Source organism: Dendrobates tinctorius, unplaced genomic scaffold (genome assembly GCF_039654945.1).
Source record: "Dendrobates tinctorius isolate UK_male_01 unplaced genomic scaffold, ASM3965494v1 ptg000013l, whole genome shotgun sequence".
In the NCBI taxonomy this organism is placed as follows: Eukaryota; Metazoa; Chordata; class Amphibia; order Anura; family Dendrobatidae; genus Dendrobates; species Dendrobates tinctorius.
Genome location: NW_027361681.1, coordinates 17,894,947 through 17,922,511, shown reverse-complemented (window position 1 = coordinate 17,922,511; position 27,565 = coordinate 17,894,947). Strand labels below are relative to the sequence as shown.

Genomic DNA, 27,565 nt, shown 5'->3' with positions numbered 1-27,565 from the left:
TACACAGAGCCAACTCAAATTTGGGTCTTTTCATCTATATTCTTTATATACCCAGTTCTCGGATTAGTCTCCCCAGGTATGGTGACATCGCATAAAGATGCTATTTTTTATTTCTGTTTTTTCTTGAGGAATAAAACCCCATGTTGAATCACATGTGCACTGCAGCCAATCAGCAGCCGTTCATCAATATTCCGTCATGGTGGATAGCTGACAAAATAGTAAAGGCTGCAGCCAAATAGCGGCCCCTGATTGGCTACAGTGGCCATGTGACACAACAATGTCACATCACTCATCTTGAGTAACTGTGCCACCATCGCAGGAACGCCGTCATTGCAAGAGGAGATTATTCAATAATTTTATATTAATTGGGGTCCTGAATTGATTAGGTTGGGGTCCCCAGTACCGAACAAGTGCTCTAATATATTCTGTCATTTATTGGACATAGCGAGCATGATGTGAAAATAGTAATGAGAGAAATGCCACATTTGCTATTTTCTTTTGGTCAGCTTGCCTTCCCATCCACCACCCCCTAAAAAAAAGGAATAAACGTGACCAAAGTTTGTGTAGACTGTACCAATACTTACTTACAAATTGCCAATGCCAAATGGACCCTAACTAAAGATTCTATAATGTAACTACAAATATTGTTCATATGACAATTTAATATACCTAATAAAGTGCATTTATAAAACTATAAGGACCTCCCTACGTGCAGGTCCTGGAAAGAAGTGGGTGAATCTATAATCATGCAAATACGGCAGGTCCTTAAATGGTATATAATATATATAGCTTCACTATATGACGTGAAAGGGTACTCTATTGGCTTTCGATGGCGCCAATCAATTGCATTGGACAGATGATGACAAGTTTACCTGGAAGGACGCTATAATTGGACAGGGGAGTCCATCTTAGAACATAATCATCTCAATAGGTTAAAACGTGAGGACTGACATATCTGAATACAAATCAGACATACCTTTCTTGTTATCAAAGTCTCAGGATTGGTTAAGCTATCAAATTCATCTAGTATTACTTTATGACATCACAACCTACCTTATATAAGCTGGAGGGCTGTGCCCTGTGGCCATTGCAGCCTCATACCCCTGAAGACCAGTAATGGTGAAACCTGTTGTGGAGGCAGGTGGTTATATATTTTAGCAAAGAGCAAACAGAAGAACGGCACACAAACCACTACATTAACAGACGGAGCTATTTATCTGAAGTATTGCGGTATATATTTCAGTTAAAAAAACGGAGGCTTGCATGAAAAAACATGAATATTTCAATGTGAAGCGAAAAAAGGAGAAATATGCAGCACTCACCGATATAGCTGAAAAACTGTGCGTCTTTATTTCACATAAATTCCATCAATAGATGTGTGGACATGCAGGACGTTAGAGGAATGCTAGGGGAGGGAGGTGCCGGACAACGGCCGTTTCGCGATTACTCGCTTCTACGGGTCCAGGTGACCAACGGTTTTACAAAATGACGGTTAGAGTGATCCCCCTTAACACTGCTCAAGACCAATAGAAATGCATATAGTGACCAATACAAACCTTGTAGTTTAAAAAATGCACTTTATTATATTATCAAATAAAAGTTATTTTTAGTTACATCATAGACGCTTTAGTTAGGGTCCATTTGCAATTTGCAAAATCTCAGAACATAACACAAAGCAATCAATAAAGTGGTCATCTATGTTCGAGAACAAAGACTGCAGAGACTCTCAGCGACCGTAGACCTCCGAACTGTGTGCACACACTGTCAGGATTCCCAGTATCGCCTGTGTGAGTGAGGTCACAAGACTGGATGCATGCAGTCATAGAGCGACTGCAGACCTGGACAACCCCTTTAGTGTTAAACACAGTAAATTTGAAACCCCAAAACAATGGCAGAATAGTTTGGCTTTATGTTCTTTTTTTCCCCCAATTTTATTAAACAAAGATTTATTTTTTAAATACATGAAATGAAGCTATTGAAAAAAAACAACTCACTACAAAAATGGGGTTGAAAAGTAAATGGAATAAATGGCGCTATAATAATAATAGATTACCAGTGCCTGATTGTCAGGTGTTCAACCATTAGGACCCCCCCGGCAAATAATATGAAATGGGGGAGGCCACCTCACTTAGTTTTGTCTCCACATGACGTTCTTTGGGCGGACACATAGAGGACCCTCGGCCATAAGTGAAGAGGAAGTATTATTTCTCTACAATTGAAATAGTTATAGCGCAACCAGATTACAGTCTTGATACCTGGTGGTCCTGTCCTGCGCTTAAAACCCACTCCCCTTCATTGGTGTCAGCATGAAAGCTCCAGCTACAATGGTACCTGCGATGACATATGTCAGTTTCTTTTTGGCTGCTATGAGCAACTTCCTCCTCTGATATGTCCGGGTATTGACGTGTGGGACTCCGAGTTTCTCGCATGTGAGTACGAACCATAGGGCAGCATGGTGGCTCAGTGGTTAGCGCTGGTGGGTTCGAATCCCACCAAGGACAACATCTGCAAGGAGTTTGTATGTTCTCCCCGTGTTTGCGTGGGTTTCCTCCCACACTCCAAAGACATACTGTTAGGGAATGTAGATTGTGAGCCCCATCGGGGACAGTGATGAAAATTTTTGCAAACTGTAAAGCGCTGCGGAATATGTTAGCGCTATCTAAAAATAAAGATTATTATTATCACATTCCCGCTTCCCCATAAAAGTTTCTTTTTCTTATATTTACACCTTGAGTTGCATCAGGAACCTCAGGTCACGTCATCACCAAACACTGCCATCACTATGTTATAATACTGCAAAAAGTATGTTTGACTTTAGCAACAAATGTGAAAGTGAGCATGGGCTCCAAGGACGGGGTTCAAGTAATTTATCCACCTCCTGCCCATATCCCGCTGCGGTTTTTCCACTGGAGCTGAGAATCGGACACAATTACAGTTCATTATTTTCTTTAAAAGTATTCACACCGATGTCTGAATTCCGGATGTGTATAATCACATCCCATAGACTCACATATTGGAGGTGTACAGCGCGCGTATTCGCTAAGCTATACCTCTGATGTGCACCACTGTATACACATCCAATGCCAATTTGTGTTATCTTATACTGTATGTAGGGTCTACACACCCCTGTCAAAATGCCAGGTTTTATCATCGATTCTACCAGAATCATTTCAGGACTTTGTCCATCTTTAGGGTATATGCACACATTGCGGATTTGCTGCAGATCAGCAGCGGATTTCCTAGTGATTTACAGTACAATGTTAATCTGTGCTGCGCAAAAGTCATTGCAGAAACGCAGCGGTTTATTTTCCGCAGCATGTTAATTCTTTGTGCGGAATCCGCAGCGTTTTTAGACCTCTTCCATTATAGGAATCTGCAGGTGTAAAAACGCAGGCGAAATCCGCACTAAATCTGCAGGAAAAACGAGCGGATTTTGACCTGCGGATTCTGCCAAAAACAGCAGATTCCGCGTGTAATATTCTGCATACGAATCCGCAACGTGTGCACATACCCTTAATGTTGCTCATGGTCTGTACAAATCCATAAAAGTACCAAAACTTAAACAACTTTGAGGCGGGAAAAAAACAAACAAAACTAAAATCTGGTTGTAGAAATGTGAGTACCCTCTTATAAATGAGGATGTGATTGTGTCCAGAACCAGCCCTCACGTTACATAGTAGTCTGTGCACTTCATCATTTACAGTGATGCTGATTAACCCCAGAGAAAGTGTTGCTGTTCTAGCATGACTTTCCTGACATTTTCTGGTCAGTAAACAGCTGATAACTTTGCACAGTGAGATCCTTTGCTGTTATCAGTCAGGAGAAAATACTAAAAACATTTCCCAGGTAATACATTCACCATGGACACTGTGAAGACGTCATCCGGAAATGGCTACAATTTGGCACAACAGTGACATTATCTAGAACTGGAAGTTCTTCAAAGATGGATTAAGAGACAAAAGAAAATTGGTTCGGGAAGCTGCCAAGAGCCTGCCAGCAACAAGAGCTGCCCAAATTTCTGTCCTGTCCTGATTGTGTACTGTATGTGACAACAATCTCCTGTAATCTTCATATGTCCAGCCTGTGGGGTTGGGTGGCAAGACGGAAGGAAGCCTTTTCTTACACAGAAAAACTTTCAAGCCTGGCTATGTTTTGCCAAAAACTCCATTACGACTCATGTGGAAAATGTATTATGACTGAGGCCAAGGTCTATTCGGCCAAAACTCCAAAAGATGCAAAGTCAACACTGTGCAATACAAAAGAAGACCATCCCCACAGTGAAGCATGTTGCAGGCAAGATTGTGCTTCTAGGCCATTTTTCTGCAATTGGATCTGGGGCTTTAGTCAAGGTGGATGGAATGATGAACAGTCCAAATAACAGTCAATTTTGAAACAAAATCTTCAGGCCTCTGCTAAAAAGCTGAAGATAAAGAGGAATTTCACCTTTGAGCTCAAAAATGACCCTAAGTGACCTTGAACTCACCAAAGGAATAGCTTCACCAGAAGAACATGGAAGTTCTGGAGTGGCCCAGCCCTGAGTGCAAACCTAGATCCAAGTGACAATCTGTGGTGACCTGAAGAGGGCGCTGTACACAGGAGATGCCCAACAATCTGACAGATGTGGAGCTACTGCAAGGAAGAGCATGCACCCTGTGTGAAATGTATGGTTCACCCTCTTTCCTGTGTGACATGTGGGATGCACCCGTCCCCCCCATGAGACATATGGGGTGCATCCTCTTATCTGTATGACAAGTCAGGTGCACCCCATCCACAAGTGAGATGTGGGGTGCACCCACCTTACCGTATGATATGTTAGGTGCATCCTCCTTCCTATGTCACCCTTCTTCCCATGTGACATGTGGGGTGCATCCTTTTTCTCTGAGTGACATGTGGATGCACTCTTTCTTCTGTGAGGTGAGAGATACACAGATGTCTACATCTCCTGTTTGACATATGGGGTGCACCATCTTTTCCGTATGACATGTGGGGTGCACCCCTTTTCCTCTGACGTGGGATACACCTCCTTCCTCTGTGACATGTGGGGTGCAGCTTCCCTTGTGAAATGTGGGGTTCAGCTTCTCCTATGATTTGTGGGGTGCATCTTTCTTCCTTTGTGACATGTGGGTTGCACACTTCTTCCCCTGTAACATGTGTGGTGCATCTTCTTTTCCCTGTGACATGTGGGGTGCACCCTTCTTTAACTGTGAAAGTGGGGTGCATCTTATTTCCTCTGTGACATGTGGGGTGCGCCCTCTTAACCCTGTGACATTTAGGGTGCACCCTCCTTCCCTTGTGTGACATGTGGTGTGCAGCTCCCCCTGTGACATTTGGGGTGCACCCTCCTTCCCTTGTGTGACATGTGGTATGCAGCTCCCCCTGTGACATTCGGGGTGCCCCCTCCTCCTTCCCTTGTGTGACATGTGGTGTGCAGCTCCACCTGTGACATTCGGGGTGCACCCTCCTCCTTCCCTTGTGTGACATGTGGTGTGTGCAGCTCCCCCTGTGACATTCGGGGTGCACCCTCCTCCTTCCCTTGTGTGACATGTGGTGTGTGCAGCTCTCCCTGCGACATTCGGGGTGCACCCTCCTTCCCTTGTGTGACATGTGGTGTGCAGCTCCCCCTGTGACATTCGGGGTGCACCCTTCTCATTCCCTTGTGTGACATGTGGTGTGTGCAGCTCCCCCTGTGACATTCGGGGTGCACCCTCCTCCTTCCCTTGTGTGACATGTGGTGTGCAGCTCCCCCTGTGACATTTGGGGTGCACCCTCCTTCCCTTGTGTGACATGTGGTGTGCAGCTCCCCCTGTGACATTTGGGGTGCACCCTCCTTCCCTTGTGTGACTTGTGGTGTGCAGCTCCCCCTGTGACATTCGGGGTGCACCCTCCTCCTTCCCTTGTGTGACATGTGGTGTGCAGCTCCCCCTGTGACATTCGGGGTGCACCCTCCTCCTTCCCTTGTGTGGCATGTGGTGTGTGCAGCTCCTCCTGTGACATTCGGGGTGCACCCTCCTCCTTCCCTTATGTGACATGTGGTGTGCAGCTCCCCCTGTGACATTCGGGGTGCACCCTCCTCCTTCCCTTGTGTGACATGTGGTGTGCAGCTCCCCCTGTGACATTCGGGGTGCACCCTCCTCCTTCCCTTGTGTGACATGTGGCGTGCAGCTCCCCCTGTGACATTTGGGGTGCCCCCTCCTCCTTCCCTTGTGTGACATGTGGTGTGCAGCTCCCCCTGTGACATTTGGGGTGCCCCCTCCTCCTTCCCTTGTGTGACATGTGGTGTGCAGCTCCCCCTGTGACATTTGGGGTGCACCCTCCTCCTTCCCTTGTGTGACATGTGGTGTGCAGCTCCCCCTGTGACATTCGGGGTGCACCCTCCTCCTTCCCTTGTGTGACATGTGGTGTGCAGCTCCCCCTGTGACATTCGGGGTGCACCCTCCTTCCCTTGTGTGACATGTGGTGTGCAGCTCTCCCTGTGACATTCAGGGTGCACCCTCCTCCTTCCCTTGTGTGACATGTGGTGTGCAGCTCCCCCTGTGACATTCGGGGTGCACCCTCCTACTTCCCTTGTGTGACATGTGGTGTGCAGCTCCCCCTGTGACATTCGGGGTGCACCCTCCTTCCCTTGTGTGACATGTGGTGTGCAGCTCCCCCTGTGACATTCGGGGTGCACCCTCCTTCCCTTGTGTGACATGTGGTGTGCAGCTCCCCCTGTGACATTCGGGGTGCACCCTCCTCCTTCCCTTGTGTGACATGTGGTGTGAAGCTCCACCTGTGACATTCGGGGTGCACCCTCCTTCCCTTGTGTGACATGTGGTGTGCAGCTCCCCCTGTGACATTTGGGGTGCCCCCTCCTCCTTCCCTTGTGTGACATGTGATGTGCAGCTCCCCCTGTGACATTAGGGGTGCACCCTCCTCCTTCCCTTGTGTGACATATGGTGTGCAACTCCCCCTGTGACATTCGGGGTGCACCCTCCTACTTCCCTTGTGTGACATGTGGTGTGCAGCTCCCCCTGTGACATTCGGGGTGCACCCTCCTTCCCTTGTGTGACATGTGGTGTGCAGCGCCCCCTGTGACATTCGGGGTGCACCCTCCTCCTTCCCTTGTGTGACATGTGGTGTGCAGCTCCCCCTGTGACATTTGGGGTGCACCCTCCTCCTTCCCTTGTGTGACATGTGGTGTGTGCAGCGCCCCCTGTGACATTCGGGGTGCACCCTCCTCCTTCCCTTGTGTGACATGTGGTGTGCAGCTCCCCCTGTGACATTCGGGGTGCCCCCTCCTCCTTCCCTTGTGTGACATGAGGTGTGCATCTCCCCCTGTGACATTCGGGGTGCACCCTCCTCCTTCCCTTGTGTGACATGTGGTGTGCAGCTCCCCCTGTGACATTCGGGGTGCACCCTCCTCCTTCCCTTGTGTGACATGTGGTGTGCAGCTCCCCCTGTGACATTAGGGGTGCACCCTCCTCCTTCCCTTGTGTGACATATGGTGTGCAACTCCCCCTGTGACATTCGGGGTGCACCCTCCTACTTCCCTTGTGTGACATGTGGTGTGCAGCTCCCCCTGTGACATTCGGGGTGCACCCTCCTTCCCTTGTGTGACATGTGGTGTGCAGCGCCCCCTGTGACATTCGGGGTGCACCCTCCTCCTTCCCTTGTGTGACATGTGGTGTGCAGCTCCCCCTGTGACATTTGGGGTGCACCCTCCTCCTTCCCTTGTGTGACATGTGGTGTGTGCAGCGCCCCCTGTGACATTCGGGGTGCACCCTCCTCCTTCCCTTGTGTGACATGTGGTGTGCAGCTCCCCCTGTGACATTCGGGGTGCCCCCTCCTCCTTCCCTTGTGTGACATGAGGTGTGCATCTCCCCCTGTGACATTCGGGGTGCACCCTCCTCCTTCCCTTGTGTGACATGTGGTGTGCAGCTCCCCCTGTGACATTCGGGGTGCACCCTCCTCCTTCCCTTGTGTGACATGTGGTGTGCAGCTCCCCCTGTGACATTCGGGGTGCCCCCTCCTCCTTCCCTTGTGTGACATGAGGTGTGCAGCTCCCCCTGTGACATTCGGGGTGCACCCTCCTCCTTCCCTTGTGTGACATGTGGTGTGCAGCTCCCCCTGTGACATTCGGGGTGCACCCTCCTCCTTCCCTTGTGTGACATGTGGTGTGCAGCTCCCCCTGTGACACTCGGGGTGCACCCTCCTCCTTCCCTTGTGTGACATGAGGGTGCAGCTCCCCCTGTGACATTCGGGGTGCACCCGCCTCCTTCCCTTGTGTGACATGAGGGTGCAGCTCCCCGTGACATTCGGGGTGCACCCTCCTCCTTCCCTTGTGTGACATGTGGTGTGCAGCTCCCCCTGTGACATTCGGGGTGCACCCTCCTCCTTCCCTTGTGTGACATGTGGTGTGCAGCTCCCCCTGTGACATTCGGGGTGCACCCTCCTCCTTCCCTTGTGTGACATGTGGTGTGTGCAGCTCCCCCTGTGACATTCGGGGTGCACCCTCCTCCTTCCCTTGTGTGACATGTGGTGTGCAGCTCCCCCTGTGACATTCGGGGTGCACCCTCCTCCTTCCCTTGTGTGACATGTGGTGTGCAGCTCCCCCTGTGACACTCGGGGTGCACCCTCCTCCTTCCCTTGTGTGACATGAGGGTGCAGCTCCCCCGGTGACATTCGGGGTGCACCCTCCTCCTTCCCTTATGTGACATGAGGGTGCAGCTCCCCCTGTGACATTCGGGGTGCACCCTCCTCCTTCCCTTGTGTGACATGTGGTGTGCAGCTCCCCCTGTGACATTCGGGGTGCACCCTCCTCCTTCCCTTGTGTGACATGTGGTGTGCAGCTCCCCCTGTGACATTCGGGGTGCACCCTCCTCCTTCCCTTGTGTGACATGAGGTGTGCAGCTCCCCCTGTGACATTCGGGGTGCACCCTCCTCCTTCCCTTGTGTGACATGTGGTGTGCAGCTCCCCCTGTGACATTCGGGGTGCACCCTCCTCCTTCCCTTGTGTGACATGTGGTGTGCAGCTCCCCCTGTGACATTCGGGGTGCACCCTCCTCCTTCCCTTTTGTGACATGTGGTGTGCAGCTCTCCCTGTGACATTCGGGGTGCACCCTCCTCCTTCCCTTGTGTGACATGTGGTGTGCAGCTCCCCCTGTGACATTCGGGGTGCCCCCTCCTCCTTCCCTTGTGTGACATGAGGGTGCAGCTCCCCCTGTGACATTCGGGGTGCCCCCTCCTCCTTCCCTTGTGTGACATGAGGTGTGCAGCTCCCCTGTGACATTCGGGGTGCCCCCTCCTCCTTCCCTTGTGTGACATGAGGTGTGCAGCTCCCCTGTGACATTCGGGGTGCCCCCTCCTCCTTCCCTTGTGTGACATGAGGTGTGCAGCTCCCCTGTGACATTCGGGGTGCACCCTCCTCCTTCCCTTGTGTGACATGAGGTGTGCAGCTCCCCCTGTGACATTCGGGGTGCCCCCTCCTCCTTCCCTTGTGTGACATGAGGTGTGCAGCTCCCCTGTGACATTCGGGGTGCACCCTCCTCCTTCCCTTGTGTGACATGAGGGTGCAGCTCCCCTGTGACATTCGGGGTGCCCCCTCCTCCTTCCCTTGTGTGACATGTGGTGTGCAGCTCCCCCTGTGACATTCGGGGTGCACCCTCCTCCTTCCCTTGTGTGACATGTGGTGTGCAGCTCCCCTGTGACATTCGGGGTGCACCCTCCTCCTTCCCTTGTGTGACATGAGGGTGCAGCTCCCCCTGTGACATTCGGGGTGCCCCCTCCTCCTTCCCTTGTGTGACATGAGGTGTGCAGCTCCCCTGTGACATTCGGGGTGCCCCCTCCTCCTTCCCTTGTGTGACATGAGGTGTGCAGCTCCCCTGTGACATTCGGGGTGCCCCCTCCTCCTTCCCTTGTGTGACATGAGGTGTGCAGCTCCCCCTGTGACATTCGGGGTGCCCCCTCCTCCTTCCCTTGTGTGACATGAGGGTGCAGCTCCCCCTGTGACATTCGGGGTGCACCCTCCTCCTTCCCTTGTGTGACATGAGGGTGCAGCTCCCCCTGTGACATTCGGGGTGCCCCCTCCTCCTTCCCTTGTGTGACATGAGGTGTGCAGCTCCCCTGTGACATTCGGGGTGCCCCCTCCTCCTTCCCTTGTGTGACATGAGGTGTGCAGCTCCCCCTGTGACATTCGGGGTGCACCCTCCTCCTTCCCTTGTGTGACATGAGGGTGCAGCTCCCCCTGTGACATTCGGGGTGCCCCCTCCTCCTTTCCTTGTGTGACATGAGGTGTGCAGGTCCCCTGTGACATTCGGGGTGCCCCCTCCTCCTTCCCTTGTGTGACTTGAGGTGTGCAGCTCCCCTGTGACATTCGGGGTGCCCCCTCCTCCTTCCCTTGTGTGACATGAGGTGTGCAGGTCCCCTGTGACATTCGGGGTGCCCCCTCCTCCTTCCCTTGTGTGACTTGAGGTGTGCAGCTCCCCTGTGACATTCGGGGTGCCCCCTCCTCCTTCCCTTGTGTGACATGAGGTGTGCAGGTCCCCTGTGACATTCGGGGTGCCCCCTCCTCCTTCCCTTGTGTGACATGAGGGTGCCCCCCGTCCGGTGTGCGCGCGCCGGCAGAGGCTGCATGTCCCGGTCGCTGCAGCAGAGGTCGCTGCTCGCTCCCCCCCTGGCGGGGCCCCGCTGTTGCAGTGAGTGGAGCTGGAGACACTTTTCTTACATTGTTGGTGAGTTTTGCTACAACTCGTCCGCCGCGGCCTCCCCGGCTGTGGATCCTGCGGAGCGCCGAGCCGTGCCCCTCAGAGAGCCCGACCTTCCCTCACTCCTCGCCGGGCATGAGTTAACAGCGATGGACACGAAGCATTTCCTGCCGCTGGGTGAGTGCATCATTCTGCGGGCGCTGCGCTGACGGCTCCTTCCCCCGGGCCCCTGGGACTGCTGGGGGCCACGTCCTCCGCGTGCCCTGCTCTCTGCCCTCCAGGTGCCCAAGTTCTGCTCCAGCGGTGGGGCAGGAGATGGGCTCCAGTGCTAAACTTCCTCCTGCGGGGTGAAGTGCAGGTTTAGGGTCAGGCAGAGGTGTGCAGGGGTGGGAGTGATGCCCCCAGTACCTCATCTAATAATTTGGAGAATGCCAGTTAACTCTTTGCATCCAGGTTTTGTCGAACTTCTGCGCTTTGGGTGGATGACATTTTTCCAGTAGGTATTAACCCCTGACATGCCAAAGGCTTCATTAGCACTTGGATACGTTTCAGACCCAGCACAGTGTTAAACAACATGGGGCTGAGAGCCAAGGCTAAATGATTTTTAAAGATCCCCCCCCCAGGACCTGTCATGTCACAGTCTGCCACCCTTGCCCGCTCAGTGCCCAGGTACTGCTTAATTTGTGCCTGAATTGTCTTAGACTAAGTGCACACGTGGATTTTCAGATTTGATGAAATCCGCAGGTCAAATGACCTGCATTTTTCCTGCGGATTTCTTCCTGTTTTTGTGCGGTTTTCCACTGTGGTTTTCCCCCTGTGGATTTGGAGAATGGAGCAGGTGGAAAACCGCACAAAAGAAGTGACATGCTGCATTTTTTGTACTGCACAAAAAACCGCAGCGTCTGCACAGCGTTTTTTTAAAAAATTGATTTACATTGTACTGTAAATCACTTTCCGGATCCGCAGCGTTTCTGCGCGGTAAAATCCGCAGCGGATCCGCAGGAAAAATGCATCGTGTGCACATGGCCTTATTGTGGTTTGTAGAAGACGACTACAAAATACCCAGACTATGAGAAAACACGTAAAACCTCAAAGCTGACGAATTTAGTGCCTTTCACATCTGATCAGTGCCGCCCACTATTAACCCGAGTTGGCACTTACTGGCAGCGCTGGCATTTAGGCTTCTATCTAATTTTCAGTATCCGGACACAATCAGATCAGCGTTATGATGAATCTACAACTCCCAACATAAGGGCAGTTACAGCATGGTGGGGGTTATAGTTGCCCGCAGCTAGGTTTTGGGGCTAGATCTGGTCATGCTGTAATTACCTGTAATGTGATATGAAGATGCCTTTCCTATGGTGTAGTGCAGGTATAGAGAGCTCTGATGCTCATTGTTCCTCTGATTACATGTCTGTGTGATTGTTGTATCGCGATGCTTCAGTTCTTCTATCTAAAATCTGTGTCCCTGAGGACTGGGAAAGTTTACACAGAATCCAGCCGTGGAATTCCCTGCGCGTCTCATAGGTCGCACTGAGTGATCGCCGCTCGCAGGTTTCCGGGTCGTCACTTGCTGTTGTCGTGGAACGCAGTGCACTAGTTTCACATTTTGCTCATTTGTTTTGGGCGGCAGTCTCAGGTGTCTGTTCTGGTGTTGGACCCAACACTCAGGCGCTGATGTAAAGGTTCTTTTTGGGATTTTTTGAGCCTCCGTACATCACATGATGTTAATATGAAACGATATGAAGTGGAATGGAGCCTATTCGCCGGCTGCAAATAACGAGCGCAGGTCTGAAGTCGGGGGCTGCCTAGTTTGTCGGGTTTGCTCCAGGGCTTTATGATATTGTGGCATATCCATTAAAATAACTGACAATGTTGTGAGCAGTGAGGCGCGTTGTGCCTCGGCCATCACCTGATTAGCCCCGTCGTAGGCTTTTGTGTTGAGCCAAGTTCACACAGGCGTTGTCAACGTTGTTCATCTGCTCCGTCATAGGAGCCAAAACCCCCAACTTGATGGAACTGCCCTATGCGTGACGTAATGGACACCAGCCTTGCCGCGTGGACTACTTTGACTATAATGGGGGGGGTCTATTGTTTTGATGGGGAAAAATGGCATTGCACGCTGCTCTGTGCTTTTTTTACAAACACGGCATAGTTTTCAACGTCGTGGATGTGAACAACGCCGAAGCGCTTATGCATGCGACGTTATCGTGACCATATCTTCTAATCCATGTTATGGCTGCAGATCCCAGCCCAACTGCGGCTCTCATAGCTGGCACTAGCTGCCGTGGTTCAGCCGGAATACTGGTAAGAAAATACGACTCCTGTTGTGTCACATAAATTAGCCCAGAGGTCAACAGTCTGAACAGACAGTGAAATTCTTCTAATCTGGTAACTGATTGATACTCTGGCACTTGTTCCCTGGATAGTGAATTCACATGCAGCAGAATTAATGCAGAAATGTATGCAATCTACCCCGTTTTCCGCAGCAGAAGCATGTATTTCTGCAAACATCATCAATCTGATTCACATGAATGAAGTAAGTATTCACCCGAAGCCTGAATGCCCAAAACCGACCAGTAGACCCGTCTCGCTAGGAGGAATACTATGCGTTGTGTTCAGTTTTAGCTGCTCTTGAAGTTTTCTCCCCTCGATAATGGAGTTTTTAGGCAAATGTCTGATAATCCAGTATCTCTGCACCCAGCACCTGTCAAGTCCTGATGATGTCGGGCCGTGTTCAGACTTTGCAGGTATGCAATGTGGATTCTGTAAACCAAATTTGTAGCGCTTCCAGGTGTGGATGTGGTTGTCATAGCCTTATGTGGAGCAGTCTGCAGGCTTACAAGCTAGAGCACAGGCTCATTCATGTGCAGATTTTTCCCGCAGATTTTATTTATTGCAACACATAAGGTAAAATCTGCATGTTAAAGGGAACCTGTCACCCCCCCCAGGGCCTATTAAAGTAAAAGAGCCACCTTCAGCAGCACTAAGGCTGCATTCTGTGAAGGTGGCTCTTATGTTTATTATCCCTATGAACGCTGAAATAATCATTTTTATAAATTTCTCGCCATACCTCTATTGAGTCAGGGAGGTATATTTTCTCTCCCTGTCCAAACTGCGTCGCAGCCGTCCATCATACCCCTCTTAGCTCCAAGTGCCGCCTCCTCTCTTTCTTGTGACGTTACCGGCGCCTGCGCTCTGCAATTAGTTCTCGGGCATGCGCCGTGCGCGCTGCCCGGGACCTTATATCAGGTGATGTAATGATATCGCACTTGCGTGTAGAGTCATGGCCAAAAGTTTTGAGAATGACACAAATATTAATTTTTACAAAGTCTACTGCTTCATTTTTTCGAATGGCAATTTGCATATACTCCAGAATGTTATAAAGAGTGATCAGCTTAACAGCAATTACTTGCAAAGTCAATATTTGCCTAGAAAATTAACTCTATCCCCCAAAACACATTTCAAAATCATTGCAGCCCTGCCTTAAAAAGACCAGCTAACATCGTTTCAGTGATTGCTCCATTAACACAGGTGTGGGTGTTGATGAGGACAGGGCTGGAGATCAATCTGTCATGATTAAGTAAGAATGACACCACTGGACACTTTAAAAGGAGGCTGGTGCTTGGCATCATTGTTTCTCTTCTGTTAACCATGGTTATCTCTAAAGAAACACGTGCAGTCATCATTGCACTGCACAAAAATGGCCTATCAGGGAAGAGTATCGCAGCTAGAAAGACTGCACCTCAGTCAACAATCTATCGCATCATCAAGAACTTCAAGGAGAGAGGTTCCCTTGTTGCCAAAAAGGCTCTAGGGCGCCCAAGAAAGACCAGCAAGTGCCAGGACCGTCTCTTAAAAGTGTTTCAGCTGCGGTAGCGGGCTACCAGCAGTGCAAAGCTTGCTCAGGAATGGCAGCAGGCAGGTGTGAGTGCATCTGCACGCACTGTGAGGCGGAGACTCTTGGAGCAAGGCCTGGTCTCAAGGAGGGCAGCAAAGAAGCCACTTCTCTCCAGGAAAAACATCATGGACAGACTGATATTCTGCAAGAGGTACAGGGAGTGGACTGCTGAGGACTGGGGTAAAGTCATTTTCTCTGATGAATCCCCTTTTCGATTGTTTGGGACATCTGGAAAACGGCTTATTCGGAGAAGACCAGGTGAGCGCTACCACCAGTCTTGTCTCATGCCAACTGTCAAGCATCCTGAAACCATTCATGTGTGGGGTTGCTTCTCAGCCAAGGGAATGGGCTCTCTCTCAGTCTTGCCTAAAAACACAGCCATGAATAAAGAATGGTACCAGAATGTCCTCCAAGAGCAACTTCTCCCAACCGTCCAAGAGCAGTTTGGCGATCAACAATGCCTTTTTCAACATGATGGAGCACCTTGCCATAAAGCAAAGGTGATAACTAAATGGCTCAGGGAACAAAACATAGAGATTTTGGGACCATGGCCTGGAAACTCCCCAGATCTTAATCCCATTGAGAACTTGTGGTCAGTCATCAAGAGACGGGTGGACAAACAAAAACCTTCAAATTCAGACAAAATAAAAGCATTGATTTTGCAAGAATGGACTGCTATCAGTCAGGATTTGATCCAGAAGTTGATTGAGAGCATGCCAGGGAGAATTGCTGAGGTCCTGAAGAAGAAGGGTCAGCACTGCAAATATTGACTTGCTGCATTAACTCATTCTAACTGTCAATATAACCTTTTGTTACTCATAATATGATTGCAATTATATTTCTGTATGTGATAAAAACATCTGACAAACACACATAAAAACCAGAGGGCAGCAGATCATGTGAAAATATAATATTTGTGTCATTCTCAAAACTTTTGGCCATGACTGTAGTGGAGGCCCCAGATCCTGCCCCGCAGTGTGTTATGGTGTATTCACACTGGAGGGCTGGGAATCTGGCGCCTGCGCAGTGAGGATCTCGGCTCCTGTGCCCATCTCCCTCCGCCGGCAGAGATCCTCACTGCGCAGGCGTCAGATCTGGGTCCTCCGCTACATGCAGGCGCAATATCCTTACATCACCTGATGTAAGGTCCCGGGCAGCGTGCACGGCGCATGCCCAAGAACTGATTGCAGAGCGCAGGCACCGGTGACGTCAAAAGAAAGAGAGGAGGAGGCGCACGGAGCCCAAAGGGGTATGATGAACGGCTGTGAGGCGGTTGAGACGGGGGGAGAAAATATACCTCCCTGACTTAATAGAGGTATGGCGGAAAATTTATGAAAGTGATTATATCAGCTTTCATAGCGATAATAAACATACGAGCCACCATCACAGAATGCAGCCTTAGTGCTGCTGAAGGTGGCTCTTTTACTTTAATAGGCTCTGGGGGGTGACAAGTTCCCTTTAATCTGTGTAATGTCTGCAGATGACCCCTAGCTGTAGGTGAGACTACTATGTGTAGTTATACTCAGAGGTATGCTTGCCATTTACATTATGTTAATAGGACACTAAGGAAAAGAATTGCACTCACAAAAACAAAAATGAAAGTTGCTTCTCCAGTTTCTTTCTTTACGACCTGTGCCAAAGTAATGTGATCATGGCCGCATTGTCCCAAGTGCTGCTTATAGAAAGTCAGCCATAGCGGCAGTATATCTGTGCCCTCTTGGCTGAATTATTTAGTTTGTCCCTCTTCTCCTTCTCCTTTCGGCCCTTACCTTGTGAGTGTAAATGCCAGGCCGAACCATCTGAGCCCCGTATAAAGACTGTGTCACCAGTAGAACTGCGGAGCGTGCCAAGACTTCCATCAAACGCCTCACGCCATGTATCACGTTGCTTTTTGACAGCTCCGTGTCTCATTGCTCGTCACCGGTATAAATAAACTATTCATGGTTTGTAATACCAGCAGGGACTGGGAGAAGCGTCACGTTCTGCACTTTCTGTAATGACACTATACTGTGCATATACCGGACAATAGCGTTACTTTAGTGCACAACTGCCTTGAGACTCAGTGGGGATCCACAGATGATGACTGTTATTGAGCGTTCCCTAATGAGCAATCCCCCCCGAAAAATGAGGGAATAGTAGATCTGTACATCCAGGGGTACCTGCTTCATGTGCACAGTTCTGTATCTACAGTGAAGACCGGCAGCCAGCGCGGTGAAGGTAACTACAAAATGGGTGCAAGGGTTCCAGACACCAAAATCACTGCAGACCCCTAGACCTCAACCACAAAATTAATTCAGACACCGAACATCATACCCCACAACTTATTGGACTCCAGAAAATTAGTTCAGATACCAGACACAAAAGCCCAAAAGCAATTCAAACCCCACACAGCAAAATTATTATTAGATGTCAGAACCCTCAATTAATTGAAGCCTTGACCTATTAGACCACAGGGGTACCTCCCCAATAACTGAGATGACAGGACACATAGAGATACGTTTATTCAGACTAAACAGCATCGTACCCCACAAATAATTTAGTCCACAGAGCTCTAAATGAATTTAAACTTTCAGACCTTAAATTAATGTAGACCCTTGTATAGTGAAGATTAACTCAGACCCCACAGTTTATCGAGACCCCCCCAACGAGCACAGGAACCAGACAGTGTGCATAATACCGGTATGGAAGCGCTAATCCAGGGGGTTTACGGAAAACTCAACTTATATTTAGGGAGCATTTTTTTATTTTAGAGGGGAAACGTCATAGAAAATACTGAATAATCCCAAGAGTTTACAGTCTAAATGTTTAGGTAGTAACACTTCTGCATTCATTTCGACTTGGCAGAGCCTCAGGATATACAGGGCACGTTATTCACTCTGATATATAGAGCATGTTATTCAGTCTGGCCTGAAATCCTATATTATTTTTCATACAAATATTTGTGATTTTTTTTTAATTTTTTTAATTTAAGCTCTTGGAGTTAAAAGAAGCGTCACGGAGATGTGGCGGCGAGCTGAGGAGCTTTAGGGTGTGTGCACACACTTGTGTATACATTTGTGTATATTGGGTTTCCTAAATGACAGCAGTTTTTATGTAAATTTGAAAATTTACAGGAAAAAAAAGCATTTTGACAGCGATGAACCAACACTAGTGATGAGCGCACGTGTTCAGATAAGGTATTATCTGAGCATGCTCGGGTGCTAACAGAGTGACTTCGGCATGTTGAATAATATGCTCAAGTCCCAGCGCCTGCATATCTCACGGCTGTTATACAGCCACAACACATGCAGGGATTGCCTAGCAAACAGGCCATCCATACATATCTTGCGGGCTGTCGAACACCCAAGAAACATGCAAGTTGCGGGGACTCGAGCATAGTATTCAAGCACTCTGAAGTCACTCTGTTAGCACCCGAGCATGCTCAGATAACACCTTATCTGAACACATGCGCTCATCACTAGTGTTGGTTCATCGCTGTCAAAATGCTTTTTTTTTCCTGTAAATTTTCAAATTTACATAAAAATTGCTGTCATTTAGGAAACCCAATATGAGAGTTCTCTTCTAATTAGGTGAAGGATTTTTGCCAGATCCCCCTAAGGGTGTGTGCACACGCTGCGGATTCTGCTGCGGAATGATCCGTGCGGACTTTGCAAAATCTGCAGGTCAAAAGACCTGCGGTTTAGCCTGCGGATTGCTCGGCTTTTTTGCCCTGCGGTTTATCACCTCATGTCAATTCTTTCTGCGGATTAGAAACCGCAGAAAATCCGCATGGAAAAATCTGCACCGTCTGCACTGCGGTTTCCATTTCCCATAGGATATAATGGTACTGTACACCACAGCAGAAACTGCTGCGGATCCGCAGCAGAATCCGCAGCGTGTGCACACACCCTAAGGCTATGTTCACCTAGCTTTTTTTAATGCAAATTTTAAGCTGTGTTTTACAGTACCAGCAAAAGCTGTGAGTTTTCAGGAATCTCATGTATGCACCGCACATTGTTTTTTTTTCCTGGATGAATTGGAAAACACCTGCGTTTTTGAAAACTGCATCATGTCACTTCCTTCAGCGTTTTTTCACCCGTCGAACGTAATAAGTGAAAAAACGCAGGTATCGGGTTTTGCTGCGTTTTTGGTGCAGAAAACTCAGGCAGTTGCATCATTTTTTGTGGGGGGGGGCCACGAAACTTTATCAGCATGTTCAAGAGACAAATGTACCTGATAAAAACACGCAAAAAAAGCAGCTTTTTTGTAAGCAACTTCTTAACTATCAAGAGAGCAGGTTTTAGCTGGCGAAAAAAATGCATCAAAACGCAACGTGTGAACCCAGCCGAAGGGCATGTGCACACGATCAATAAACGCTGCGGGTTGGACGCTGCATACTTGTCCAGCGCCCAGATGTTACAGCATAGTGGATGAGATTTCAAGAAATCCCATGCCCACTATGCATCCAGAGGCGCCCGCGGATCACCTACAGAGACGGACATGCGGCGCGTCACTCCAGACCACAGCATGTCTATTTATCTTGCCTCTGCAAGATAAATCTCACCCGTACAATGTATTGGATGCCGTGAATCCTCATGGTTCAATGAACGCATGCGGATTCACCTGCATTCAGTAGCCGGCAGCGGACATGCGCTACATCCAAAGCGCTGCTAATTCCTGATTGTGTGCACAGACCCTAAGGCTATGTGCACACGCTGCGGTTTTTGCTGCGGTTCTGCTGCGGTTTTGGTCACAGCAGAACTGCAGCAGTTCTGCAGACAGTGTACAGTAGCATGTTATCCTATGGGATTTACATTCTGCTGTGCACATGCTGCGGATTTTTAACTGCGGAAAAACTGCGGTTTTGAATCCGCAGAAACAATAGACATGTCAATTGTTTCTGCGGATTCTGCTGCGGTTTACCACCTATTCCATTGTCCAGGTGGCAAACCGCAGGGCAAAACCACAGGTAAAGCCGCAGGTCATTTTACCTGCGGTTCTGCAGATAAAAATCCGAAGACCAATCCGCAGCGTGTGCACAGACCCTAACAGTATCCAACCTTGGTCAGAGCACGGCAATATATTGTCTTTTGGGAAAAACTATTTCTTAAAATGTTTCCAGTATGGCTGCTGACCTCTGTCTAGATATTGTCTGGTTTTCTGCAGCATTCCCAACGTATCTGCTGACATCTGTAGGTTTACAGCATCTCTGATTCCAAAATCTGTGGCGGTGTGTACTGCTTTACGCAGAGCGGCTGATCCCGTACGTAATAGAGGAGGGGACGGCTGGACTTTCATCTCGCACACGTGAATATAGAAAAAAGAAGAAAAATAGGAGTCCAGGGTTCAAGTCCATCTTGCCGATTCAGCGACCAGTGTTAACCCTTTCTGAGCTGGATTCTGTACAGAGCAGAACATTGCCAGGTCCAAAGGGAAATATTCCAATCCGTTTCCTCAGAGGCCTGCTAGACTTTGGTTTTTAGATGTTTAACACACTTATTTTCCTGTTTGAAGCCTAAGGTTCCCTGCCTTGGTGTCAGTTCAGTGTTGTGCTGCCTTATTTACCCAGGCCCGATTGTTGGTTCCTTCCAGTGTCATAGTGCTGCTTTTTTGCAAGGCCTGATGCTCATGGAGGAGGCCACAACACAGGCGCTTGATGGTCGTGTGGCATATACCGTAAGTACGGTAACTACCTGTCCTACATGTAGATGACCATACCAGTCTATAAACTGGATTACTGGGACCAATAGATTAATTTCTCCAGTGCTACAGCGAGGCCTCCGTGCTGTAAGGAAAGGCACTAAGCTACATGCACAGATATTTATTACTAATACCCTTCATGTAACTAATCATTTAGAATTGTTATTAGTGGCTGGATCGTTACTAATGATCAGGGGCTTTCCCACAGCTGACTGTCGCATCTTACCCCTGGATGCGCCCATTCATTCGCCCCTCTCCTCTTCCAGGGTCCCTGTGTCGCTGGTGTGAATGGAAATAAACGACTTCCCGTTTGTGGTCACAATAATAAATATTTAACTAAATAACTTTTGACGGATCGCCAGCTTTTCTCCAGCGCTTTCTTCTGCCGCGAGTTACAGTTTGTAAAACCTGCTTCTATTTCACCTTCTAACGCAGCTGCTGCAAAACATCTTGTCTGGGTAAATAAATGAGACTAGGAAATAGATTTTCTTGATGGATGTTGGGGTTCAGTGTTTTGCCCTGTAATAGATGTATGTGTACAGATATAGTATTGCAACTAGTGGATGTAGAACAAACCAGTGGTCTGTTTATCGAAATGTCTATGGGGCTGACATAAGCAGCCAAGCACCGTACTCTGTCCACTTTATAGACCTAGAATGGAGAGGCACAAGCTTATGCTCCATTGCCAATGCATGTGAGAAGGAGCAGGGGCTTTGACACCCCCACCACCAATCTAGTAAACAGCGTGGTCCCCAGTGATCGGACATTTATCACATATTCTTTGGAAGTCTCATTTGACACAAACCTATTCTCCCCGCCCTCCTATATACAGTATGTGCACATCCAGTTCACTCAACAGCTCCTATTCCTAACCCCCCTGCCCCCCCCACACATATATCTATCTATCTATCTATCTATCTATATATATATATATATATATATATATCTCACGCTAAACTGATGGCTGACTATTCCAGCAGATGTACGCACACTCAGTTGACTACAATTCCACAAGGCGCATGCTTGCTCAGCTGATGAATATTTCACCAGGGGCATGCACGCTCCTCTTATGGCTGCCTATTCCACCAGGAGCATGCGCGCTCCTCTTTTGGCTTGCCTTTTCCATCAGGCACATGCACTCTCAGCTGATGACTATTCCAATAAGCGCATGGAGGCTCAGCTGATGACTATTTCACCAGGCACATGCATGCTCAACTGATGGCTGACTATTCCAACAGGTGCATGCATGCTCAGTTGATGACTTTTCCAACAGGTGCAAGCACACTCAGCTGACACCCATTCCATCAGGCGCTTAGTGGGTTCGGCCAATGTTCTTTTCATGTGTACGGACACTTTTACACTTCTCTCTGGAACAGGGTAGTAAATGTACTTAGAAATGTGTAGTGGTACCCTAATAATGCCTGCTACATCTTATATCCTGTAGAGCAGTGGTCTCCAACCTTTCTGACCTTGAGAACTACATTCAGCTTAGACAGAGGGTCGCGAGCCACATCCAGCTCCCATCTCCTTCAAAGTAGTGTCACTCAAAACCCCCATTACAGGTATAGTGATAACCAATGCTTTTCCACATAAATCATTACAAAGCATCACACTGAGATCCAGGGGTTCCCACAATACCCCCATTCAGTATTCTCCCATCCAGCACTCCCAACACACTGTCACATCCAGCTTCAAGAACAGGTAGTACCATCCTCCAGCATACCATACCTAAACTATCTCTAAACCACTAAGACCAGTATATGTGCATCCAGATCTGCTCTTCTGTGCAGGGATACTCACAAAATTCACCATTGTGAGATGTACTCTTCATACCTGTTTCTTAGACCTGGAGCTAATGCACCAAGCTGGAAGACAGTCGCGAGCCACAATTCATGGGACTGAAAGCCACATGTAGCTCCCGGGCTACAGGTTGGGGACCCCTGCTGTAGATGAAAGTATGTAATTGGTGGAGAAAGGTTGAACTTGATGGACCTAGGTCTTTTTTCAACCTATGTAACTATGTACTGTATATGAAATCTTCTAATTCAGCCTTGACTAAATATATCGTCCCAATTAGCAAGTTATCAGTCATCCACAGATGATAACTTCCCTGGTGGTCCCACTGATCTTGTGACTATCGGCCTACAGAATTCAATGAGCGGCCTATCATAAGGGTTAAGGGCCATGAACCATTGAAATCCACTGCAAGTATATACTCTACAACTCGGGCACTGTCCAGCCCTTGTGAAGTCCCTATCATGTATATCATGGCATGCTGGAAGTTGTGGTTTCACGACAGTAGATGAACGCCTTCCACCCTATAATAAGTGTGATATCTGATGGCTTTCTATAGAGTATGATTTATATGTGTTGTGTGCTTATTGTGTGTTTTTTTTTTTTTTTTTTTTTTCTTCCCCATTGAGCACGGATTAAAGAGCCTTTGAGAAAGTTTTCTCTCTCTGGACGGAGCTGTGATTTTTTTTTTGTATAGACTTGTGCAGTGGTAACCAAACTTGTGAAGCTGTGGAGGAAAGCTCTGAAGCTTTGTGTGATCAGGAAGAGGTGCGGTTTAGTGGTTAAAGCAGAGTCTTATGACTGCAGCTTCTTGGGAGGACGGCAGAGCATTTAAAGGCACATGGGCTCTATAAAAAGGGACCTTCCAAGATTTCCTGTTTGTGTTCTTAGTTTGACCTACTGAAATGTGCATTGCCTTTCTGACACTGGCTCTTGTCCTCAGAGCCCCCCGGTTCACAGGCTAATGGGGGTAATTGAGCATGGACTCGATTTTCTAAAACTTCAAGAGCTGTTCTTGGAGGCCACATAGAGTGCAACTTCAATATAACATGTATAAAAAGTAAAGAAAATTAATTCAACTTCCTTTTTTCACATTTCCTGTGGTCCTAAGTTTGATGGCACTATTAGTGCCTGGTATCCAATGCTTTTATGTAATGAAGATAAAAATGAGCCCAGCGGTGAAGACTGAAAACTAGGGAGGCAAAACTTCAGAAGAGACAAGCTGAGAGCAGAATTATATGTCATGCAGGCTCCGAGTTAAGCTGGGTGACAATGCCCCCCATGAGCCTGACTTTTTATATACTGTTGTCATTGTAGTGAGGTGTGTCTCCTTTCACTCTGGTCTCGTAAAGATAAGTGCGCACATAGCAGATTTTCTGCTGATTTTTCACAGCTAAGCCACCGTTCAGTTCACAGATGTTACATGCAGATTTTGTCGCAATGGTTGACATACGCTAAAAAAAGAATTGTCTTGCTGTGAATTTCAAATTTGCTACTGAGAATTTGGACATGACGGTGCCAGTACAGCAGATCCATGTTCTATGTCACTTTCTGCCCAGCCACTTACTGTACCAAAGACTAGCGTAAATGTTGAGGAATTTCCATGACTGTGCTATTAATCTGAATGGAGCTTGCAGAAACCAATCTACTTTCCTTCAAAACATCCCATTTCAAATGAATGAAATCCGCCGGTGTGTGAGAATCCCCTGATTGACAGTTGCTTCATGCCAGTGGACTCTGATCTCCTCTCATCCATGATTGGATTGTACCTGATCGGCATCTGGACATGTTGTTCTTGAATTACTGTCTGTACGAGATTTTATTGGCATCTTGTATAAAATTCTCATGAAATGATATTCCAGGATTACAGCGATTTTTATCTTGCTGCCATGATCGCTATCTCCCTGGCTCCGTCACGTTATGTGTTAAAGAGTGAGAGAAACTGAGTAAATCAAACCCCACATTATAGTGACTTGCAGTGAATTTTCTGTAGGTATCTGAGTAGGACAGATTGCACGCTCCTTGGTCTTTTGCTTTTCCTCTTCAAATGGAGTAGGTGGGTATCAACGTGGGCAACCTAACCGGTCTGCATCTATACACCTTTCTATCATAGCCACAATGCTCTGCGTGATCTGACACTTTACTATCATAGCTGACGGCACCCCAAGAGACCTACAGTATACACCCCGTGAGTCCCGCCGTATATGCCGAGGGCACCCAGTGAGTCGCGCTATGTATTAAGGGCCCGCCGTGTAACGGGGGCATCCGATGAGACTCGCCGTCTGCCATGGTCCCTCCTTGAGACCCACCATTTATGGGCACCCCATGAGACCTGCCATTTTGGAGATGCTTGAACCCGGTCCTCTAGTTATCAGTTTGCCCCTTGTTGCGCTGATTCTTAAATTTCCTAAATTTTCCAACACCATAAGTTTCAGAACTGACTACTTGTATATTGGGGGCACAGAGACCATTGTCACCTGATAATCAGCGGTATATCAGCTGTCAGTGGTATTAATGTTATGACTGATGAGTGTATATGGTGGTGACATCTTTTTAGTCTTCTGACCTTTCCTTCAGCTCTGGAGTTTCTATGACTTTCACATTATCCTTGTATATTCCTGTAGTGCTGGCATTTTCTTTCTTTGCGCATATAGTCGTTTCAGTGCTGGGAATAATGGGATGCTTCTATTCGGTTTTCTCAGTCGCTTTGCATCATTATTTGATCAACCCTGACAGCTTCTTTATAATCCGCTTCGTTTTACCTAGCTTCTCTCAATGTCTCTTATTCTATACAGTAGACACGGCTTTCATCCCTTTAAATGGTAAACTAACCTTCACTTTTGTAGTCCTTTCCTTTAAGTTCCTCCTTTAGAAACCCATTTGCACGCCGACCTTTTCCTTGTAGACGCCTTTCTCACAGTAGACGCTTTGCTCACAGTCATCCTTGTAATTGTCAGGCACTTCGGCATTATTTTGCAGCGCTCAGTCAATTTGGAATAAACTTTATTTTATGCTATGAAGAAAATGGAAAAAGTGGGTAAACTGGCCTTAGAAATCTTTTGTTATCATACATTGTAGATGGTCCTCAATTAACTGCATGTTGGAATAGAAATGGCGCTCACGATGCATTCATCTGATCTTAGCAGGAGCTCGTGTACTAGGAGGGTACGTCCACGTGGCCAGAATTGTTAGAGGGAAGATGTGCTGTGAAAAAATAGCAGCAAAGTGAATGAAGTTTGGAAAAATTGGAAATTGTGGTTCAATTTTTATTGCAGGTTAGGTCAGACTGTACATCTCTTCCCGAATACTGCATATTAGACTTTAGACATGCCTATGTGTCCGGTTTGCTTCTGAAAGACCATTTTCTTCCTTATAAATACAGAGGAGGAACAGTGATTGCGATTGCCTGTTTTTCATCCCTGTGATGATCTGTTATTCATCTGTCTGCATTCATTCCCTGTTTCATTTTTTTGGCATCCACCTTTTATCTGTATACTGAAAATTAATGGAGGTTTCCCAAGAGCCTCTAAGCAACCAGGCTATGGAAACAGACAGCACACGTCTGTTCTTTTAGGGACCCATTCTTCAAATGGATCAGATAGGACAAGGATCAGATTTTTTTTATGCAGATTAGTTGGACATGTGGATAGTCCCATATATGTACATATAATGTCCATGGAGAAAAATGGGCACCACATGTACAACCCCTGGCAAAAATTATGTAATCACTGGCCTTGGAGGATGTTCATTTAGTTGTTTAATTTTGAAGAAAAAAAGCAGATCACAGACATGGTACAAACCCATATTCATTTCATATGGCAACTTTCTGGCTTTTAAGAAACACTAAAGAAATCAAGAAGAAAAATTGTGGTGGTCAGTAATAGTTACTTTTTTAAACCAAGCATATGGGAAAAATTATGGAATTGCTCAATTCTGAGGGAAAAAATTATGGAATTACCCTGTAAATTTTCATTCCCCAAACTAACACCTGCATCAAATTAGATCTGCTCGTTAGTCTGCATCTAAAAAGGAGTGATCACACTTTGGAGAGCTGTTTCACCAAGTGGACTGACATGAATCCTGGCTCCAACATGAGAGATGTCAATTGAAACAAAGGAGAGGAATATCAAACTCTTAAAAGAGGGTAAATCATCACGCAATGTTGCAAAAGATGTTGGTTGTTCACAGTCAGCTGTGTCTAAAATCTGGACCAAATACAAACAACATGGGAAGGTTGTTAAAGGCAAACATACTGGTAGACCAAGGAAGACATCAAAGCATCAAGACCAGAAACTTAAAGCAATATGTCTCCAAAACAAGAAATACACAACAAAACAAATGAGTAACGAATGGGAGGAAACTGGAGTCAACGTCTGTGACCGAACTGTATGAAACCGCCTAAAGGAAATGGGGTTTACATACAGAAAAGCTAAACAAAAGCCAGCATTAACACCTAAACAGAAAAAACAAGGTTATAATGGGCTAAGGAAAAGGAATCGTGGACTGTGGATGACTGGATGAAAGTCATATTCAGTGATGAATCGCGAATCTGCATTGGGCAAGGTGATGATGATGGAACTTTTGTTTGGTACCGTTCCAATGAGATTTATAAAGATGGCTGCCTGAAGAGAACATGCAAATTTCCAGAGTCATTGATGATATGGGGCTGCATGTCAGGTAAAGGCACTGGGGAGATGACTGTCATTACATCTTTAATAAATGCACACGTTTATGTTGATATTATGGACACTTTTCTTATCCCATCAATTAGAAGGATGTTTGGGGATGATGAAATCATTTTTCAAGACGATAATGCATCCTGCCATAGAGCAAAAACTGTGCAAACATTCCTTGAAAAAAGACACATAAGGTCAATGTCATGGCCTGCAAATAGTCCGGATCTCAATCCAATTGAAAATCTTTGGTGGAAGTTGAAGAAAATGGTCCATGACAAGGCTCCAACCTGCAAAGCTGATCTGGAACAGCAGTCAGAGAAAGTTGGAGCCAGATTGATGAAGAGAACTGTGTGACACTCATTAAGTCCATGCCTCAGAGACTGCAAGCTGTTATAAAAGCCAGAGGTGGTGCAACAAAATACTAGTGATGTGTTGGAGTGTTTTTTTGTGGTTTGTTTTTCATGATTCCATAATTTTTTCCTCAGAATTGAGTGATTCCATAATTTTTCCCTATGCTTGGTTTAATAAAGTGACTATTACTGACTACCACATTTTTTGTTCTTGATTTCTTTGTGTTTCTTAAAGCCAGAAAGTTGCCATATGAATTGACTTTAGTTTCGTGCCATGTCTGTGATCTGCTTGTTTTCTACAAAATTAAACAACTGTCTTTAAGATATGGGATCCTTTGATTAAATGGAGTAGAGGGGATTGAATTTCTCTGATGTGTCTTGGGAGGCCATGGTGGTCGAGCTCCTCCGAGGTACTGCCCTTGATGTCCTTGGGAGTGGCAGGCCTCCTCGCTTAGCTTTAAATCATAGGAGCTTTCAGCCTTC

The 27,565-nt window shown here is 47.4% G+C and overlaps 1 protein-coding gene across 4 annotated transcripts in view; it reads left to right on the top strand.

Annotated features, from left to right (window-relative positions):
* The first annotated feature begins 10,604 nt into the window (after positions 1 to 10,604).
* Positions 10,605 to 27,565, top strand: part of RXRA (retinoid X receptor alpha) — a 276,687-nt gene continuing 259,726 nt past the window's right edge. Inside the window, exon 1 of one of the 4 annotated variants that reach the window (XM_073559470.1) lies at positions 10,605 to 10,709. In XM_073559470.1, coding sequence (XP_073415571.1) covers positions 10,610 to 10,709 — 100 coding nt within the window. In that variant the 5' untranslated portion in view covers positions 10,605 to 10,609. Of the gene's footprint in view, positions 10,860 to 27,565 lie in introns of all 4 variants that reach the window. The other 3 variants (XM_073559471.1, XM_073559474.1, XM_073559472.1) reach the window with 3 other exon arrangements.